Source organism: Trachurus trachurus, assembly GCF_905171665.1.
Source record: "Trachurus trachurus genome assembly, chromosome: 3".
Classification (NCBI taxonomy): domain Eukaryota; kingdom Metazoa; phylum Chordata; class Actinopteri; order Carangiformes; family Carangidae; genus Trachurus; species Trachurus trachurus.
The window spans coordinates 18,775,478-18,795,461 of record NC_139893.1 but is presented as its reverse complement, the minus strand read 5'-3'; the positions used below and the strand labels follow the sequence as shown (position 1 = coordinate 18,795,461).

General features: G+C 40.2%; 4 protein-coding genes across 5 annotated transcripts in view; all 4 read right to left on the bottom strand.

Annotated features, from left to right (window-relative positions):
* Positions 1 to 3,155, bottom strand: part of LOC310984190 (neuroplastin-like) — a 33,450-nt gene extending 30,295 nt beyond the window's left edge. The window contains exon 1 of the mRNA XM_083969339.1: positions 2,557 to 3,155. Coding sequence (XP_083825465.1) covers positions 2,557 to 2,635 — 79 coding nt within the window. The 5' untranslated portion in view covers positions 2,636 to 3,155. The remainder of the gene's footprint in view (positions 1 to 2,556) is intronic.
* A 5,796-nt stretch (positions 3,156 to 8,951) lies between these two features.
* Positions 8,952 to 11,447, bottom strand: LOC311008272 (UDP-glucuronosyltransferase 2A1-like). The gene is made up of 2 exons (XM_084001780.1): positions 11,366 to 11,447; positions 8,952 to 11,152 (listed from the first exon to the last, which is right to left on the bottom strand). Exon 2 carries the CDS (start codon positions 11,143 to 11,145, stop codon positions 9,571 to 9,573), a length of 1,575 nt encoding a protein of 524 aa, XP_083857906.1. The 5' UTR covers positions 11,146 to 11,152; positions 11,366 to 11,447; the 3' UTR covers positions 8,952 to 9,570.
* Positions 11,448 to 12,400: 953 nt separating this feature from the next.
* Positions 12,401 to 15,517, bottom strand: LOC311008271 (UDP-glucuronosyltransferase 2A2-like; the record flags this gene model as incomplete). Of its 2 annotated transcripts, XM_084001778.1 has the most annotated exons (4): positions 15,420 to 15,499; positions 15,133 to 15,224; positions 14,943 to 15,034; positions 12,401 to 14,005 (listed from the first exon to the last, which is right to left on the bottom strand). In XM_084001778.1, exon 4 carries the CDS (start codon positions 13,982 to 13,984, stop codon positions 12,401 to 12,403), a length of 1,584 nt encoding a protein of 527 aa, XP_083857904.1. In that variant the 5' UTR covers positions 13,985 to 14,005; positions 14,943 to 15,034; positions 15,133 to 15,224; positions 15,420 to 15,499. The 2 variants fall into 2 exon arrangements, with proteins under 2 accessions (XP_083857904.1, XP_083857905.1); XM_084001779.1 differs by lacking the exon at positions 14,943 to 15,034 and having other exon boundaries at positions 15,420 to 15,517.
* Positions 15,518 to 16,341: 824 nt separating this feature from the next.
* On the bottom strand, positions 16,342 to 18,585 carry LOC311008270 (UDP-glucuronosyltransferase 2C1-like). Its single transcript, XM_084001777.1, has 2 exons — positions 18,519 to 18,585; positions 16,342 to 18,222 (listed from the first exon to the last, which is right to left on the bottom strand). The coding sequence occupies exon 2, from the start codon at positions 18,220 to 18,222 to the stop codon at positions 16,639 to 16,641; it is 1,584 nt and encodes a 527-aa protein (XP_083857903.1). The 5' UTR covers positions 18,519 to 18,585; the 3' UTR covers positions 16,342 to 16,638.
* Positions 18,586 to 19,984: the final 1,399 nt, after the last annotated feature.

Here is a 19,984-nt window from a genome sequence, read left to right as displayed (position 1 = left end):
TTGAACTAAATTGCTACATTTCTCTGATTTTATACTCTTTTCAAAAGGGATGTGAATCTTTGGATGTCTCTATTCGATTCAAAATCAATTCTCGGCCCTGGTTCCAAGCGAGCCGAAGCGATACTATAACGTGACGTCAGCTGACTGCCTTCCGCTGATTGGGCAGAGCGTCAGCGCGAGCGCGACGTCCGACATGAGAATCAAACCCGGAAATTTCAAAAACACAGCGGCAACATCGGCCACTGATCTGTATCGAGACTGTTGTTATTCCTTCACCCGAGGTAAATGTTGCTGTGTGTTAAACCACGCTGTGGTCCATAATCGAGGTGCAGACGAGTGAGTTTGGAGCTGACGAGCGGATCGAAAAAAGAGAGGCGGACAATGCGGCCCCGCGATCACCCCCGTGCCGCCCCCGCCCCCGCTGAGGAGGTACTAAAGAACTCGGCTGTAGTGGAAAAGCACCTTTACCGAGCCGAGCCGTGCCGTGCTGTGAAGTGTAGTGGAAAAGTTAGTTAGTTAGCCATTAGTTCGCTTATGCCTTGGGCCGGCTCTGCAAACTGGTGACGTGACCTTTCCTATTTTATCCACAATTTCCTCTCGCGCTGTTGTACTCATTTTCTTTTTTCACTCCACGTTCTTTTTTTCTTTGTTGCTGTTGTTGACGCCACCAATCTTACTAAGCTGGGCCGTTAGAGGTCAGGAGGCTAAAGCATTTCCTCTGCCTACATCCCCCAGAATGCTTTGCGGTTCTGGATTGGGGTTTTCTTCCTAATTTTTTTCTAACAGAGTTTAGTGAAATTATCGAACATTCCATCAAACGTATTTTTTTTATTGATATTGATCACGTGTCCATCACGATAGATATTGTTATATCGCCCAGCCATATGTTATATAACTGCTTAAGTTTTATTTTTTTGTCTCCTCACAAGCTGAAGACGTAGGCTGAGTTTGTGATTACTTCTAGTAGCATCTGTATTTCAAAACTGTGCTTCTTTCTTTTCTGCATACTCTCTTTAATTAGTGTTACACAGAAATATTGTAGTAATATATCACACTCGTGTTGTCTGGGAAAAAAAATCATTTTCAATGCTTGCAATATTAAGTCCTTTAATTGTAGGACAATGATGGAGTGAGGTCTGTCACAACCTTCTCTTCCTATTGTCAAAATACATGTCTTGGTAAGTCTTGCGCAGTGGGTGTCTGATTATCCCACATAAAAGATGGGGTGAACATTAAGCATTAAATTTATAAGCATGCAGTTTAATTCTCTGCCTTATTTATTTATTTATTTTGAAAGGGGATTAGATCCTGTCAGTGACGTTGATCTGTCAACACAAAACCTTGACAGGAGCTTCTGAAAAGGCAATGATTACTTTGTTAACAGAAACTGAAATAGACTGGTTACATTTGCATACTAAAGCACCGACTTGTCTGGGTTGCCAACGGAAGCTATTGAGGTTCTTTTAAAACATTTGAAAAAATAAAGACCCCACTTTCATTTTGTGAAGTCTGCTGATTTGCGTGCCCCTCTGGGCTGATGTGATTCAACAGAATGTGAGAACAGGACATGCTGTAGCAGAGGAGGACAGCCTGGAACACCCAACAGCATGTTGCTGCTGACATTTGTTTAAACCGCATCAACTTTTTATTATGATTACCGCACAATGAAATTCAACTTACAAATGAGCATCCTGCAGCTCTTCATGTCTGTCAACCAAATGTCTCATGCACTATATCTGGATAGTTTCAAAAACAAGGACATCTGGTGCTCAAACATGGTGGATGAAGATCAGATAAGTGTGTTTAGATTTGCTGTAGTTAGGCAATAAAGGAAGCTCCACATTGCATTAGAGGAACTGTGCCATTATGAGGAAGCGGGTTTCTCAATTAAACAGATGCACAAGTCCAAGTCCAACACCTGTGAAACAGAAGGGCCTGATATTTGCAGTATTTCAAACATGCACTGGACGAGTCATTAGTCTGTTTGTGTGTGTCAACATTACTTTATCAGCATCTAGAGCAGGTTAGTCTTGCTTGACACACTCTGCAACCCAACCCCCTCTTTGACTTAGCAAACTGCTCACTGACAGCCCCAGGCTATACTCATAGGCTCTATGTAAATACTGACAACTAATTCCATGAAGGTACAAGCCTCAGTTTTGCTCCCAGCAACAACAAGCACTGTCAACGTTTTCTATTTGCCCTAAAGTGACAGTTAATGCAGACACAGTAACACAACACACACTGTAGCTGGAATAAATGACAACCTTTCAAAGAAAAAAAGAAAAGAAAAAAAAGATGTCACAACACAGTCAGTTTACTTTCCGTCTTCTAAAGGCTACACTGTGTGGTCAGTAACTGAATCAGATTTGTTGGTGTTTAACTCTGGCCTTCTTGTCGAGATGCGTGAAACTACAGTGTAGTAGAGGCTTAATCGCAGTCATTCTCAAAATCCTATTTGGCAACATTTCGCTCGGCGTCCTCCTCATACAAGTCAAGTCACTTTCCCTCAACGCGATGTTTACAATTATGCCACGGTCAAATCTGCTTTCTTACCGTTTTGAGCCGAGATGAAAGGCAGCATCAAGTTCCCTAAAAGGGCCACCGCCAGCAGCATCACTGCGTTAGGATGCATTGTCGGGGGGCTAGATGAGAGTACCAGGGTCTCGGTCGGACGAATGTGGGAGGAGAGCTCGTGTATAGATCACCAGATCTAGAGAGATGGGCCCAGCATAGCACCGGGTGCTTAAAAAAAGCAGGCAGACGAGGATTATTTAAAGATGTTTGTAGAAATGCCTCCCTGATTCAAAGACCTTAAGAGGACGGCGATGGGTGAAGGGTCCAGGGGGAACGAGGCCAGCGGCTCAGGGATGCCGATGTGCAGCCATAGGCGGTGATGAAGCCTCGTCGGATTGCGGAGGAGAGGTCTTTGGATGTCAGGGAGATTGTCCACAGTGTAGTTCTGAAGATTCAAAGATGCGCAGACCGATGCGCATTTGCGCTCTCACGCTCACGGTTCGGTGATTAAAATGAAAGTGGCGCACAAATGATTCCCGACGGGAAGTGATGTAGCCGAAACATAAGTCTGTTATCAGCACCGGTCTATTTTTAATACCTAAAAAAAAAAGAAAAAAAAGAAAAAGAAAAACAGAGGAACAGATGCTGGTAGGACACCAACGGCAGCAACGACAGGCTGCGCGTGCCCTATGCGCTCATGACCGTGGATAAACACACATGTACACAGAGTCACGCTCTTGCTCTGTCTGTCTCTCTCTCTCACACACACACACACACTCACACACACGGACGTAATGTTGTTTGTAAACTCAGGCAGTAACTAGACTGTGTGATTTCCGAGCTCTCATTTCTACATCAGTGGATAAGATTAATTTATCTTCATTCATTTTCTTTATGAGACGACAGGTGCACATTTTCATCATCTGTAACTTGGAGGAAGGTGTTCCTGCTTATACGCTATTTCCTCACTACAGGAATAACCTTGCCGTATCATTTGATAACCCTGTTCAACAGCTCCTGCAGCAGTAGTACTAATACAACCCAGACATTGCCAGATGGATAATCGCCAACAGAGATCTAAGCAGAGAACGTGACGTGTTTGAAATGCAGTGAGTGGCTGCATTAAAAAAATGCATGGGTAAATATGCAGATGAACTAAAATCAACCCTGCCAGACTTTTCATCAGTCACATACTGTGTCTCCAAGCCTGTTTCACAGTGCCTAAATACTCGCTCTTGTCAGGTTTTAATGTGAGGAGATTATAGTGATGCTCTTGAGCTCACTGAGGTCATTTATAAATTATGTCATCACATCAGTGGCCTGGGTGTTCTCAAGCTGTATGTACCACATCCCCTTCAAAGTTCAACATGGCCTCCTGTAATCCGCTCTATCCCCTTATCTGTGCTGCAGCATGGGCGCCCTCATGTGGTCAGATGAGGTAGACAGACGAGAGTGCATGCATTTCTCTTTTTTCTCTGTTTCAGACAATATTGTAAAAAGAAAAAACAACAAAAAACAAAACAGGAAAATAACCTGAGCTTTTAAAAAAGATAAGCAGGAGGGCAGTTTTATTATGCATCTTTGATGACTTTCCTTTAGGTAAATATCTTTTTAACTAAAACATTTTTGTAATGTTTAAATGTAGTGTAAATTTGGCCCCGTAACTTGATTCTTCAATGTAAAGGCTCACCCTTTGTTACATGCCAACACCTACATTAATGTGTTTTTTAGTTGCACTATTGCAGTGGGCCAGTCTGTGCTAAACTGCAGAACAAACTTCCCTCCACTTTACAGCCCTCCCTCCAGTTTGTCTATGGGAGACCACATTTAAAATGTAACCCCACCTGAAACCTCGCACAGACCAATCAGCCAGAGAAATGTCAGAGCAGACGGCACACCCTCCTTTGTTCAAAACCAATCAGAGTGGAAGTGTGGCATTTTGCCCGAGGGGAAAACTTACCCCTGGATGAGTTAATTACGCATCACTTAGCTGTTGCCAATGTGTTCACAACGGTGGACCCTCTTTTGGGCTTTTTACAACGATTGTCTTCATCTTTCGGTCAATCTAGTATGGAAAGTAGACAACAATGGCTTACCAGGCTGAAAAATGAACTTAGCAACAGTCCTCTGGTATCAAATGTGGCTTTTGGCTTTATCCTCATGGGACTAGAGAAGCTGGTGGAGCTGGAGTTTGAGTGTCCTTGCAACCCTACATGGAACGGAATGTTTTCATCAGCATTCTTCATCATTCCTGCCGTCATGGCCTTCACCTTGATGCTGATCATCCAAGGATGCAGATGTGATACGTGGTGCAGGAAAACTGTTTCCCTCTCCAGTTTTGTTCCTGCTATCGTGTGGCTGATTTTGTTGTTCCTCGATGGCCAATACTTTGCTTGTGCTATGACAGACTGGGACGGTAGATTTGTACTAGTTGACAAGGCACCTCCGCAGAAGTGGTGTGAGCCAATTAGTGAGGGAGATGTCACCCCACAAGAACTAATGCTCCGCTCGCAGCAGCTGTTTGTTTTTTCTCAGGTGAGTTTAATATTTTCTAGTTTACAGAAAATTATGCAGGATGAGAGGAGTTGAAACACCTCCGCCTCAGACTGGGTACTAAAGAGAATAAATCCCAAAATGCCAAGCTATTACCCTTTGTAAAATTTGAGTAATAGCTCTGTTTGTAGACTTTGTTAACAAATACACACCTCCTCTGTTGTTATTTACTAAACAAAGTGTTGCTTCACTCTTCTGTATCCCAGGTTATAGGCATAGTCCTCCTCATTTTCATCTGTGTGGGTCTCGTAGTGTATGTCATCAGAGAAAGCTGCCAACAAGAGGTGGAGATGCAGGATGCAGATGTAGCTGAGCTCACTGTGCTCAGGATGAGCTCTCTACGGACCAGGACATCATGAGAGGATTTACACCGCCCACTACACCTGCCCTGCTGGCATGGACACTTTGTAAATACCCTGAACAGACTTTACTATGACTTTTCATGGCTAAAGACTGGAGAGTGATGGTCAATGATACTGGTAAGAGGCTGCGTAAATACAGCTCTGACTATAAACCCTGATCATGTTATTTTCTCTGTATTATCAGCAAATATGTACACAGAACAGTGACCTGTGCTCGTCTGATGCGTCAGTGGCAACAGGTTTTTAGTTTTGACCTGAAATGGGAAAGACACTCTTTATGAGAGTTACATGGAAAGACTTATTCCACTTTTATGTCCTGTAAATAGGCCCTTGAAGCTACAGCCAACTGCCACTTAGCTTAGCATAAAAAACTTGAAATAGGTGAAGACATTCACCCTGCCTGTTGCCAAAGTTTGGCTACAAAACTTTACAGCACTAGGAACTTTTTCATTTATGATGTCCTGTTTGTTTCATCTCTGCAAAATCCCAAGCATAAAAATTATAATTTTGCATTTTCATAGGGTTTATGTGCTGGATTATTCCTTGACAAGGATCAGTTGCCAGGCAACCAGCAGACACTCCAGAAAGTTACTCCAAGACAAGAAAATAGAGCCTTGTATATCAAGCTTAGAATGATTGTTCTTCTTTTTCCACACTATTCAGAGCTAAACTGACTGGCTGCTGATTGTAGCTTCATATTTTGCTTACCGATTAATAGTGGGATTGATCTTCTCATCAAGCTCCCAGCAAGAATGCCACTATTCTTTTAAAGGAGACATTTTTGTGAGTTTTGGTATTGCTACTTAGTCAGCACTAGCATTAGGAGCTATTTACTTACCAGTCCTCAGACACTGTTTTGCTTTTACAAAATGTTTGAGGTTATAATATGCTCTCTGAGTGGTGCAGTTTCTTTAAAGAAGCCTGAAAGCTACAATCATTTGGTACCAGGAAGTGACAAGAGAGTCTAACTGGGCCAGAGCTAGCTAGATAGCAGGCTAACTTCAATAGAAGAAGAAATTTAAATGGAAGCACCACTAGATGGTTACAATCCATAGATGCAGAACGCTCTTGACAGATAAAGAAATTAATTTTGAAACTGAAATCACAAAATTTCTTCTAGAGTAGATAAGGAAATAGCTGTTAATGCTAACATTGGCTAGGGTTGCAATAACAAAGCTCGCAAATACCACCTTTGAAGTGATATTTCACACACATTTTGTGAATTTTTAGTGGACATGAATCGTCAGTAGTTCTGAGACACTCAGTCAGTAGGCTACTGCTTTCAACTTTTATCCCTTGAAAATAGAATTTCATTGTTTTTAACCACAAAGTTTGTTTTAATGCTTTTTGTTTTAGCTTTATATATTGAGAAGTGGAACCCGCCAGGCAGCTAATATTGATCCAATATTAGTTGACTTGTTGTTTGAGCAGTGTGTGTCAAAATTGTGAAAGTGAAATTTCACTTGAAATGTGTTTATTTTTTTCTTGTTGGTTGCAAATGTCTGCAGACATATATGTAGGGTCGGACCCCCATGATGTCTAATCCTACCTAACAGTATGTAACTGACGATTAAGACAACTGATATTCCTAATGATTTACCTGCGTGACAGCTAGAGATGTAAAACATTATATATGTTTTGTGTAATGGCTGCAACAAGACAAAAATAGGAAGGATGTAGACACAAAATCTATCACATTTGCAGCATGTTTTTTTTTTGTAATAAAAGAATTTATTTATTTAAGTAACAACCCTCAGGGATTTTGTACAGTCATGTCCTAACAGCATGTTCTTTTCCACAATGCTCACAAACCTACAGTCTTGAGAATCTGAGTGAGATTAACTAATTTGTGAAACCAAGTTTTACTGTAACATCTCTCTAGCAAGTGAATTTTACAAATACTGATACACTTTTGGACGAATCATAGGCTAATTTATTTTGATTTTGCTGTTTTGGCATCCATATCAAACTATGGTAACATTGGGAATATCCTTTCTACCTTTAGTGGGCTTAAAGTAAATGCCATAGATTCAACACCTTAACACGGTCCTCTGTCATGCTAATGATATCACAAGACCAAGACTGTCTGTAGTTTTCTCAGGTAAGCAGCACCTTTGTGTCTGAGGACGTCCTCTGTCCACAGTCTCTTGTGGAGATTCTCTCTGGGTCGCTAAAATCCGACACATACAGCGGAAGTTCAGTTCTGACTTGTATTCCATGTTATTTACAACACTGCCCAGTTAAGCCCATTAAGTGTAGAAATTGGGGCAGACCCTGCATGTTCACCCTGAGGGAGGGCTTATTCAAGACTTCCTGTATGGCCCAGAGGATGTTGTTGTCTTTATCCACTCTGTTCCACACTTAAAGACTCAGCAGGCCGTCTTTTTTTCCGTAAACAAATGTGCATTCACAACTGGGACTCAACAGACTCTGAAACTACTTCATTTCATTTAATGAAAAATAAACTTTTCCTTTTCTTATGACCTTGATGGTAAATTGTTCTTGCCCAGGGAAGCTCGTCTGTCAATCCCAAGACATTTGGAGGTAATTTTGCCAATAGGCTATTTAAATCTGACTTTTTTTGCAATGATGAATTTCATGTCCATATATTCAGGGACAACTTTAAGGGTGGGACAAAAAAAAAACTGGTAACAATGGAAACTTTTTTATGACTCTGCTTAGGTGGTTGCTTTTTCATAATATATTAAAAGAACATACTGATAGTATACCCAACGATCCATAGTGGTTATTGTAAAGATCAGCTTGCTCACTGTCGTTTATTATTATGCATGTTTTTGTAAAATCTTACAGTAAATACCCGCCTGTGAACCTGTGCAAAATTCCCCTCTTCTATGCTCCCTTTATCAAATATTTTTCATACATTAAAATAAATATTATATTTGTAGTAAAAAGGCACATAAAGTATGCAATCCCAGATGAAAACATGGAGTAATTAGACAATTTACTACATGAATGAAATTATTAAAATAAAAAATAGAAATAAAAAAAACATAAACAACTTTTGTTGAAAGTAGAATTTAACTATTCATCATCAGTTGGCTTGTGTCTAGAATGCAATCTCCACCTTTCCACAACAGAGATTTTTAAGTATTATGTTAATTGCATTAAAAAGTAAGATTCAGTTTGAAAAGTAGTCCATAGTACAAAATCCTACAGGTAAAAATCATGAGCCAAGGCTTATATAAGTGTACAAAGGTTTCAAGCTGGCCCAAGATAACCTTGGCACGTCACTCCCATCTTGGTGTGAGAAATTGGATGTGTTAAAATCCATGTTAGATTACACTCCAGGTTGGAGGAGATAAGAACATGAGTCCTCAGTATGGTGCACTGCTGAGGAAAGAATATAGTCATAACATAAATACAGTAGTATATTGTACTACAGATTAAGAGTGAATGTAAAATGAATTGCAAAGATGCAAAGCTTGTCCCCACTGTGTCAATTAAAGAGGACAAGCTTGTGAAGAAGCAAGCAGCAAACAAGCAAATAATTTAGAAAAATTAAAAAGGCTTTTATTTCATTCTTGCTACATCAGCAATATACAGTGCATTCTCTTTCCTGCTATGACCAAGGTTAAACATATCACTGTGTGGCGAATGTGGATGTGAACAGAATTTAAAGAAAATATACTGCATGTATGTACATGTAGCCAACACATAAGGTTTGTTCAGCCAGAGTAAAGGATATGTAAAATATTACAGTTCTCAGTCACATAATCAACCTGATACCAATGTATACTTTCTCAAATAAATCATCATATAACGTTCAAGTCTTTGGAATTGCTGTCATTTTATTTTAATTGTATTTTTTTTTCTATTACCAGTAATACAAATAAATCACTGAGCAAACAATTCATGTTTCATTCATTTAAATGACTAAGAATATTTGTGGTCTAAATTCCAGTTTGTTTGCCTCTTTGTTTAAAAAAGAATCACATTCCCGTTTTGTTCTTGGACAGAGTTTACAGCATCTACATGGTGGGGGTGGGTCATCAGGAGCTCTGCTTAGGCATTGTTATCCCACTTTATTCAGCAAATCAAATCAGTGAAGCATTTGTCTTTAATATTCAGTTGGGTGGTACATCAACCACTGAACATAAACAATACACACTTACACACATTAGTCAGATTTCAGTTTTCTTTTCAAACACATTCTGAAGCACGCCCATATTAACCCAACAAAAAATAGGAAAATAAGCAGTGTAACTGTTAGCAAAAATAATACAACATCTACAGAGTGGTAGGAGTACCAGGGCAGTTTGTAGGACTCTGTTCTCAGGTGAGCTGCACCTTTGTGTCTCATGACAAACTCTATCCAGAAGAGGGCAGTGTCTAGTGGTGCCATTGGCTGATCTCTGTGCAGCCTGGAGAGTCTCTGCATGTTCATACTGTAGGAGGGCTCAGTCAGGACTTCCTGAATACCCTGAAAGAAGATTTCCTCATTCATTGTAAAGATGTCAATTATCTTCCCTGCTCCCCTTGCTTCAATTCTAAATAGATTATCACGTTGATCAAAAATCAAAGGAAGTCCTAGTATAGGAACTCCATGGTAGATGGCCTCTTGCACTCCGTTAGTTCCACCATGAGCCACAAATAGTTTAATCTTGGGATGTCCTAGGAGGTCATTCTGTGGCATCCAGTCCACTAGTAAAGTGTTGTTGCCCACAATGGCTGGTCTATCACCTTTATACCTCCAGATGACTTTCTGCGGTAATTTTGAGAAAGCTGCACTGATATCATTGGCTAAATCATGGGGAAGCTCTCCAATCAAAGTCCCCAAAGACATGATGATGACACCATGTTCTCCAGAACTCTGCACAAACTCCTCCAGGTGTTGAGGTAGAGGCTTTGCAGGTTTACACTGGAACCCTCCCATATAGATGACATTGGGCATAGTAGGCCGAGGAAACTCAAACACAAAGTCCACTCTCATCAGCCACAAGTCTGCTGCTTGAAATAGGGAGCAGTAGTCTGCATCTGGTCCTATATATTTTTCAATTACCCCATCAAAATGTGGCATGACATACATAAAAACCTGATATTTCATAAAAGCATAAATGGCGACATTGAGAAGTCTATCGAGAAAACTCATTTTATCTGATAGCTCAGACCCTGTCATTGGAACATAGGAAAGAGGAGAAGGTGCAATTGAAAAATGGCCCTCGTTTTCAGTTGTCCATCTGACATTATACACAAGCGGTAACTTGAAATAATGGGCAAGAATAACACCCACTGGTGTAACAGGGTCTGTGAGGACAAGGTCATACTTGCCTTCTTGTAGTGATTGCATCACATCTTTGTTTTCAAAAATCTCCTTAAGCATTGCACTCATTTTCTCATACATCTCAGAGGATTTTTCTGCTTGTTCCATTTCCAGTTTCATACGTGTCCAGAAAGACTTCCCTTCCCTCTGGATTTCCAACAACTGGGCCACAAACTTAGTTATAAAGTCTTCATCAAATCCAGATCCCATACCAACTGTAATCGAGGTATAGAATGGCGAAGTTTCCTTGATGTACCAGCTGTCTGATGCCCGCACAACAGAAACCTGGTGGCCCCTTGAATGTAGTCCCTCTATGATGACTTTCATGTTCACCCAGTGGCTCCCATCCACTGGAAAAACAAGTACTTTACCACCATAAAGCACAGATGGACAGAGCAGGCAGAGCAGGATCCAGACACAGGGCCAATTCATTTTTATTCTTATAGAAGAAAGCACATGTTAGATTGTATCTCATCAAATGTGCAGGCTGCTGTAGCCTACTCAGTAACTGTTCAATTGTACATGAGAAAATCAATACCATTGGGACATAGCAAAAGCCAGTTAAAAATTAACCTCTGAAAATACAGAATTTCTACATAAATACTATACCAGTATGTTGTATTTGCAAAATATTTAAACATGCAAATATTACCTTTATTGGCCGTGTATTTATTTAGGTCTATCTTCTTTGTTAGACAGCAGTGCACATGCCTTCCGAGGTCCAGAATGACTAGGACTTTGGTACTGCAATTTCATGTTTATATATGCACAGGTGATAAGGAAGTACAAAGTTGAGTAACAGACTTGCAAGGCGTTAACAATTTTACCTGCAATGCAAATTCCCTTGACAAAACCAAATGACTGGGAGACAGTACTCAAAAATGTAGCATTAATTCCCACTTATAAAGTTCTCAAATTGAAGGCATTTGGATTTCTTTTCAGTTCTGTTTTTACCTCCTATTGTTTCATTTCATAAGAGGTTTAGGGTTGCAACCACAATACAGTTTTCTATAATGCATTTACATAATTCATTCTCCCTAAAGCTGCCACTTTTGATGGTCTGAGGAGCTAGTTTTGTCATATGTCCTATAATAATCATGTTTGCTCTGTTGTCTTCTGACAAGTCTTTTTTGTAAGAAGCTCACATTTTAGACATTTTTCCTTATGACTATAAACTAATGAACAGCATAACCTGGTGGCTGCTAAATGGATCAGCAGACTTTCATCTAGATCAACTTCTAGTGCAGGGACTATAATAAACCTAGAAATGTACATGGTTTTTCTTCAGTCAAGAATGTTTCAATATTATACTGAAAACTCGTGGTCTTTGCTTTTAATAGAATTAACATTTGTATCTTATCTAATGTCATCAAGTTAGTATACCGACCGTGCAACACCTGTGTTTCCAGACTTTTATTTTGGATAGGGCCAAAATTAAAGCTTAAATGCATGCATTCATTATGAAGCATATGATGTCTGATTACTGACAGACTTCATTCAGTAAAAGAGCAGTCAATACTGGCAACAGTGTTTAATCTTTGGCACATTTTCTCTAGAAGGTTCCAGCAATCAGTTCTGTAGCAGTATAGTGCAAATGTCAGACATGTATCCTTAATATTCAACAAGATTCTAGCTAAACTGGCTGTAATACATCAACCAGGGAAATTACACAATGAACCCTTCATCATTAGTCAGATTTAAGTTTTCTTCTCAAACACAATCTGAAGCACACCCATACTAACCCAACAAAAAACAAAAAAATAACCAGTGCAACTGTTAGCAAAAATAATACAACATCTACAGAGTGGTAGGAGTACCAGGGCAGTTTGTAGGACTCTGTTCTCAGGTGAGCTGCACCTTTGTGTCTCATGACAAACTCCATCCAGAAGAGGGCGCGGTCGAGCGGCTTCATTGGTTGATCTCGATGCAGCCTGGAGAGTCTCTGCATGTTCATCCTGAAGGAGGGATGATTCAGGACCTCCTCTATGGCAGTCTGAAATGTTTTCATATCCAGTGCAGAAATATCCATAACCTTTGCAACTCCTTTTGCTCTGAGTCTAGAGAGGTTGTCAACTTGATCAAACACAAAAGGAATGCCTACCATAGGAACTCCATGATATATAGCTTCATAGATTCCATTTGTTCCTCCGTGACTTACAAACAGTTTAACATTGGGATGTCCTAGGAGGTCATTCTGTGGCATCCAGTCCACTAGTATAGTGTTGTTGCCCGCAGTGGCTGGTCTGTCACCTTTATACCTCCAGATGACTTTCTGAGGTAATTTAGCAAAAGCTGCAGCAATCTCATTGGCTAAGTCATGGGGAAGCTCTCCAATCAAAGTCCCCAAAGACATGATGATGACTCCATGTTCTCCAGAACTCTGCACAAACTCTTCCAGATGTTGAGGCAGAGGTTTTGCAGGTTTACACTGGAACCCTCCCATATAGATGACATTGGGCATGGTAGGCCGAGGAAACTCAAACACAAAGTCCACTCTCATCAGCCACAGGTCTGCGGCTTGAAACAGGGAGAAGTAGTCAACATCTGGACCAATGTAGCGGTTGGACAACATAGAATAATGTGGTCCAGATATCTGTTTGTACAGATGCATCTTCGTGGTGTAAAAATATATGTTTTTGAGCCTCTCAAAGAAAGTCATTTGATCTGTTAATTCTGAAGGCGGAAACGGGATGTAGGAAAGTGGAGAGGGTGCAATTGCAAAATGGGCCTCACCATGCACAGTCCACCGCGCATTAAACACTAATGGCAATCCGAGGTAGTGAGCCAGAATGACCCCTCCTCCATTAGCTGGGTCTGTCAAAACCATATCATACTTGGCATCTTGGAAGGACCTCATTAACTCTTTATTTTCAAGCATGTACACAACCATTTCACACACTCTTTTGTGTAATTCAAAGAACCTGTCCTTTAATTCCCTGGCTGCAGCGAAAAGGGTCCACATGGACCCTTTGCTTCGTTTGATTTGAATAGTTTCTGAGATGAAGGCACGATAAAAATCCTCATCTCCACCTCCAGCAATATTGACTGTGACTGTATTGTAATGTGGAGAAGTTTTGCTGACGTACCAGCTGTCTGCAGCCCGGATAACTGTCACAGCATGACCCCTGGAATGCAGCTCCTCAACGAGTACCTTCATGTTTACCCAGTGGCTGCCATCATGTGGAAACACCAGAACTTTCCCACCTCTGGCAGCTGGAATAACGACAGCCAAAAGAGAGATGATGCGAGCCAGAGATAAAATCATCTTCATATATTCTCAAAAGGAGCAGGTCTGTAATGTAAATAGGAAAACAACAGCACAAAAAACTGATGTTATTAAACTAATCCAGAAATTGTGTGTGCAACAAAGACAGGCATGCCCATATCTACAGTAGGAATGATATTCATTTTTACTATGTCTCTGCATGGTAAAAAAAAAAAAAAAAAAAAATCCTTCCAACTCCCCTCACGTGGACATAACACATGGAGCCTCTCTCAGGAAGTAAGAGTGCAGTTCAGTGCCAAGAGCACTGGATGTGTTCTGAGTTAAACCCTAATCTCCCTGAGCATGCTTGTATTCATTACCATGGCGTTTAGTCTGTGTGAAGGAAATAACCACGAGCTTCACTCTAAGAAATGCATGATTGATGCATGTATAATAACTCTCATGCATAGATTTTCTTTCTGATCGCATGTCTAATCCTTCAACAATGGACATGAGTCAATAACATCTTCATCCACGAAAACAGCAGCTGTCAAAAGCTAGAAACAAATGTCAACAAGGATAACTTACCCTTGGTGCACAACCAAGAAGAAAGTAGCAAAGTAAGTCACACTGAAAAGTTTAAACTATTCTGAAACTTGTGTTAACAAACTCTGGACCCACTAAAAATAAAGTCAGTGAAGATTTGAGGTCTAAGTTGTGCAACCCTGACACACTTCCTTGTTTCTTTTGTCCCACCCTCATGACAGTTACATGAGAAGCTTGTCTCTTTACCAAGGTACCAAGTCCTAAAAGTGCAATGAGCCAGAACTGCTGTGTTAAAAGGGAAAGAGTAATGTAGACACAGTGCAGCTTATTCTGGGAATATTGCTGTGTGATGGTATAAGTAGTTTTATGTCTTTGGAATGACCTTAGATCTGCGCACATTTTCATTTCAAAGGGATGACACATGAAGTGTCATGTGTGTGAATGTGCGGTTAGAAAACCGTCTTTTTTTTAAACTTACTTGATGACTGATAACAGTTCTGCTGAATGTACAGCACTGAGCACTTCAATTTTAGGGAAGTTGACTGCAGCGACTCAAAGCTCTGAAGCCATCTACAGAAACAGCATGTCCATGCTTAAACTTACATCACACTTTCTACTTAAACTGAACTTGTCTAAAACATTAACAATGTTATAAGAATGGAACTCACTCAACAGACTCTTTGGTTGGGTGCATGAAGGATGGAAGACTCAAATCAAAACACTTGAGTTGACATGAGGTGACTTGTCTTGCACTTTGAATCTGTAATGAAAGTCAGGCTGTGAACAAGCTGCATGCACACCAAGGAGGCAAATTCCTAAGTAAACATTTACATGCAAATGAGTCATGCTGTAGCAAGTCAAACATGCCATGGCAGATTACAGTCACTATGTAGCCTACTATTGCTCAGAAAAATAACAGGAAGCTGCTGCAGTGAGAATTAGAGATAAAGCTCACCACTTATTGTTCCTTTTCAAATGTTCCACAGGGCAATCCACAATCCAAATATGAAATCAACTGGTGGACCACAACATGGCACACACACATCCAGCGACCCCCACATCACACACAAACACACACACACAGGTCCAACCCCAAACAGCTACTATCAACTCCCCCCTACGTTTCCGCGTCCACGCGCAGCTTCGTCATATGGGCCGTCCCAAAACTCATTGACTACGAATGCGAGTGTATTGTTCAGCACTTAGACAGCGAGTCTTCGACAGTCTGCACCACGGTCGAAAACTCGCTGCAGACTTTGTCAAGTATTATAGATCAAACGCTCACACCGTGCTTAACGAACTAATTGAAATTCTCAAGGGTGTGTGTGTGTGTGTGTGTGTGTGTGTGTGTGTGTGTGCGTGCGTGCGTGCGTGCGTGCGTGTATAAAGAAAAGAGAAAAAAAAGAAGTTATGTCTGAAATCAATTCATTACTTTGTTTATCCTGTAATTAATGTATCTTCTATTCAAGTGTAGGCTATTTTATTTTAATTAACTTTATTTTTTGACTAATTTTAACTCCTATTTGAATATTTATACAGTATATAGATTGCCATATTTATTTATTTATTTTGTAACATTTGATCCTGATGCCTTTTCTGTGTTTACGTTAAGCACTTCGGGGGAAAAAAAACCTTGAATTTCAAATATTCTATATAAATAAAGTTGCTTTTCAGCTATCCCAGGTTTATGGTTCATGGTCCAGGCTCAGTGAATGGGGTGAGGAACTTACACACCACACACACAAAAAAATTGTCCTCCACTGCTGCAAGTGTAACTTGGTATGGAGTGATACTCTGTATAGTTCAAGTTCGTTTGGGAGTGCTTTGGGACTGGCCCATACACCCACACAAAGAAGCAACACCCAAAGCTGATCATATCGGCCTTTTGTCACAGTTATTTATTTCAAAGCAGAATGCTCCACCTAGTGGTTGGATGTGTAGAAATATTACATGCCCACAACAAAAACAGACAACCAACATCAACATTCAATCAAATATTTTACTTCCATTCATGTATTTATAGTATTTGTTTGATGATGAAAAGGTAACAGCGTAACATACTACAAAATGTTGCCTTTAGAAAACAATTCATCTTGATATTGTAAAAACCATTGCAACATGCATCTATCTATTCTTTAAAAATAAAATGTAAAATGCTGTATATCCCTTGACAATCAGTCACGTTTCACTTTAGATTTACACACTGCATTGTATAAACACATCATAAAGATGAAAAGAGTTAAAAACACGAGTAGCACAGCTCCAGCCAGGAACAAAAATACATCTACAGAGTGGTAGGAGTACCAGGGCAGTTTATATGACTCTGTTCTGAGGTGAGCTGCACCTTTGTGTCTTATGACAAACTCTATCCAGAATAGGGCAGAGTCCAGTGGCTGCATTGGCTGATCTCTGTGCAGCCTGGAGAGTCTCTGCATGTTCATCCTGTAGGAGGGCTCATTCAAAACCTCCTGTATGGCATCGAGGAAGTTGTTGTCTTTGTCAACTGTTTTAAGGGTTAGAATTTTACCCCCTCCTCTCTCTTTCAGTCGGAGCAGGTTGTCATACTGGTCAAAAAAAACAGGCAGACCCACAACTGGGACTCCATGATAAATAGCTTCTTGAACTCCGTTTGTTCCCCCATGAGCCACAAATAGTTTAATCTTGGGATGTCCAAGGAGGTCATTCTGTGGCATCCAGTCCACTATCATAGTGTTGTTGCCCACAGTGGTTGGTCTGTCACCTTTATACCTCCAGATGACCTTCTGAGGTAATTCGGCAAAAGCTGCAGCAATCTTATTGGTCATGTCAGCAGGAAGTTCATTGACAAAAGTCCCCAGAGACATGAGGATGACTCCATGTTCTCCAGAACTCTGCACAAACTCCTCCAGGTGTTGAGGCAGAGGTTTTGCAGGTTTACACTGGAACCCTCCAATGTACACAACATTAGGCATGGTGGGCCGAGGAAACTCAAACACAAAGTCCACTCTCATCAGCCAAATATCTGCATTGAGGATTAAGTGGTTAAAGTCATTATTGGGCCCAAGGTATTTGTCACATATTTTCTGATATGTGTGTTTAACCACGTGGTGGTTCTGCATTAGGGTTATCAGATGCAAAACAACGTTTTGAACTCTTTGAAAAAAGCTCATCTTATCAGTATTGCCAGTTCCTGTTATCGGAATATAGGATAGAGGTGAAGGAGCAATAGCAAGATGACCTTCTTGCGGTATCAGCCAGCGAACATTATAAACCAATGGAAGGTTCAGATATTTGGCCAAAATGACCCCACCTCCCCAGCAAGGGTCAGCGAGCACCAAGTCAAACTTGCTGTCATTCAGGTTTCTTATCAATTCTCGGTCATCAAGAATTGCTGTTATAGTTTCACTCACAGCTTCATGAGCGTCAATAAATGTGCTCATCATTCCTACAGTCAAGTGAAGAAAATTAATCAATGGAAGAGCCCCTCTTTCAAATGCAATGCTCTCAGATATGATTTTTGTGATGAACTCCTGATCTAAACTCTTCTCAACTTGGACTGTGATGATGTTGTAATAAGATTTGTCATCCTTGATATACCAGCTTTTGCTGGAGCGTAGAATTGTTATATTGTGTCCTTTTGAGTGCAAAGCTTGAAGCAAAATATCCATGTTTATCCAGTGGCTGCCTTCAGCGGGAAAGACCAAGATGTTCCCAGCCTGACAGGCTCTGGGAATGAGGCAGAGGAGCAGCAAAGCACTGCAGCAGTAGATCAGCCTCATCTGAAATGAGAGTTAACCACAGTGACCAGCATGTCTTCACAGTAAAAATGAACTGTAATCAGTTCAAACAGTGCAGTTAAAAGTTGTGCACGGCTCATCATAATTGTTATTTCTTACTTCAATTATTTTCCATTTTCATTCTGCCATCCTAAGTCCTCCTGGTTTTCAACCAGCTCAGTTTGTCAGAGCTTGCTAGCTCTAAGTTAATATGTCTGATCAAATGATTATCATTACTTTGTTCAAGTACACTTTGCTTACAGTACAACTCAAACGTAGATATAAGCAAACTTTCTTACTGTTGCCTCCTGTGTTTTTCCGTCCAATCGTTGTGCTTTGTGTAGCGTCTGTCCCTGTTCTGACAAGTCTGGCCACCAAATGTTTGTCCAACCCAAAGGGGAGGAGCTGATCAGGATACTTTGTAGTTCAGTTCTGGGCTGCTGGAAGTAATAGCTGGATCCACGTGCAAGCCAAGTCGATAAGGAAGATCAAAGGTCATTGATAAAGTTGTCGGTTGATAAGATCAATGCAACAACACAGTGGCACAGGGATATAATGTGTTAATCATTCATTTGTAAGCCGAAGATGAATTTCAGTGTGCTTAACAGAAACAATCAAAGGCTCTCATTAATTCAGTCATTCTCAAATACAACATGTTGGTTTACTGAACCACAACCCTGACCTTAAAAGACTGAACACAGGGTCTCAAAGAAGATGATCCTGTCTGCTTATACTATCTTTAATTAAAGTCAGTAAATAAAGAATCCCACTACTCAGTGCACGTGAAATGTAGTTTAAACTCAGTTTTTGCAGGTTTTGATCCACTGAACTGATTTGAGAACTATAATTGCCAGTGTACCAGCGTTGGTAGCAGGACAATATGCTCAACTGTGGTGAAGAATATCTTGTTTAGTATTTACAGGTATAAATATGCCTCTGAGATAGTGTGATCCAAAGTCAAATGAAAGTCAAATAACAATATTTTACCACCTGAAAGAATAAAACCAATGATGGAGACTATATTCAAGGCATTTCAGTGCAAAGATAAGTGTGAGCTTTGTCCTGACATTTTATTTTACCTACCTCTTACAGTTTGATTTTTATGTAATTGTTTTATGTGGATATGTGCTTGTAAATTGCTTTTATTATTTTGGTCTTTTTCATATGACCATTGATGTGATGTTGCCCAGGGACTACAGATGAAAATGAGCTTGTAGCTAACTCTGGTACAGCGGAGAGCTGTACACTGTCCCTGTCAAACAATAAATATGTGATATTTTCCGCGTTTTCAATTTCTGTTTAGCTTATAAATTCAAGTTTCAAACCTCCTCTTTGTTTAATCGGTTTTGGATGTACAATTTGGCTCAGATTTTACTTATCATTTGATACTTTCTCTTTTTCCTGAACCCTTAACAAACTGTGAGTAACTGCAAATACAGATTTAGCTTTCTTTGTATTTGCTCACACCAAATTGGATACAATATGGTAGATGTAACCGAACATTATTTTAATACTGTAAAATGAATTTATGTTGAAGCAGAATTCATGTTTTTCTCTGGATCTAATGTAACTCGTACAATCTCTCATTCCTTAAAGGCTTTTTTTTGAATGAATTTAACAGAAATGTCAAGGTCAGATTTTCAAAAATCATATTCAAATCAAATTCAAATAAAAAAAAAAATTAGATAATGCGGCTATACAACTTGATCCTTCAAAGCTGGGTATTGATTCCCCCCACCCCCAACCCCCGCCCCCCATCCCATAG

Excerpts from the sequence above, each read along its gene's own strand:
- LOC311008270 (XM_084001777.1), bottom strand. The coding sequence starts at position 18,222 with ATGAGGCTGATCTACTGCTGCAGTGCTTTGCTGCTCCTCTGCCTCATT.
- LOC311008272 (XM_084001780.1), bottom strand. The coding sequence starts at position 11,145 with ATGAATTGGCCCTGTGTCTGGATCCTGCTCTGCCTGCTCTGTCCATCT.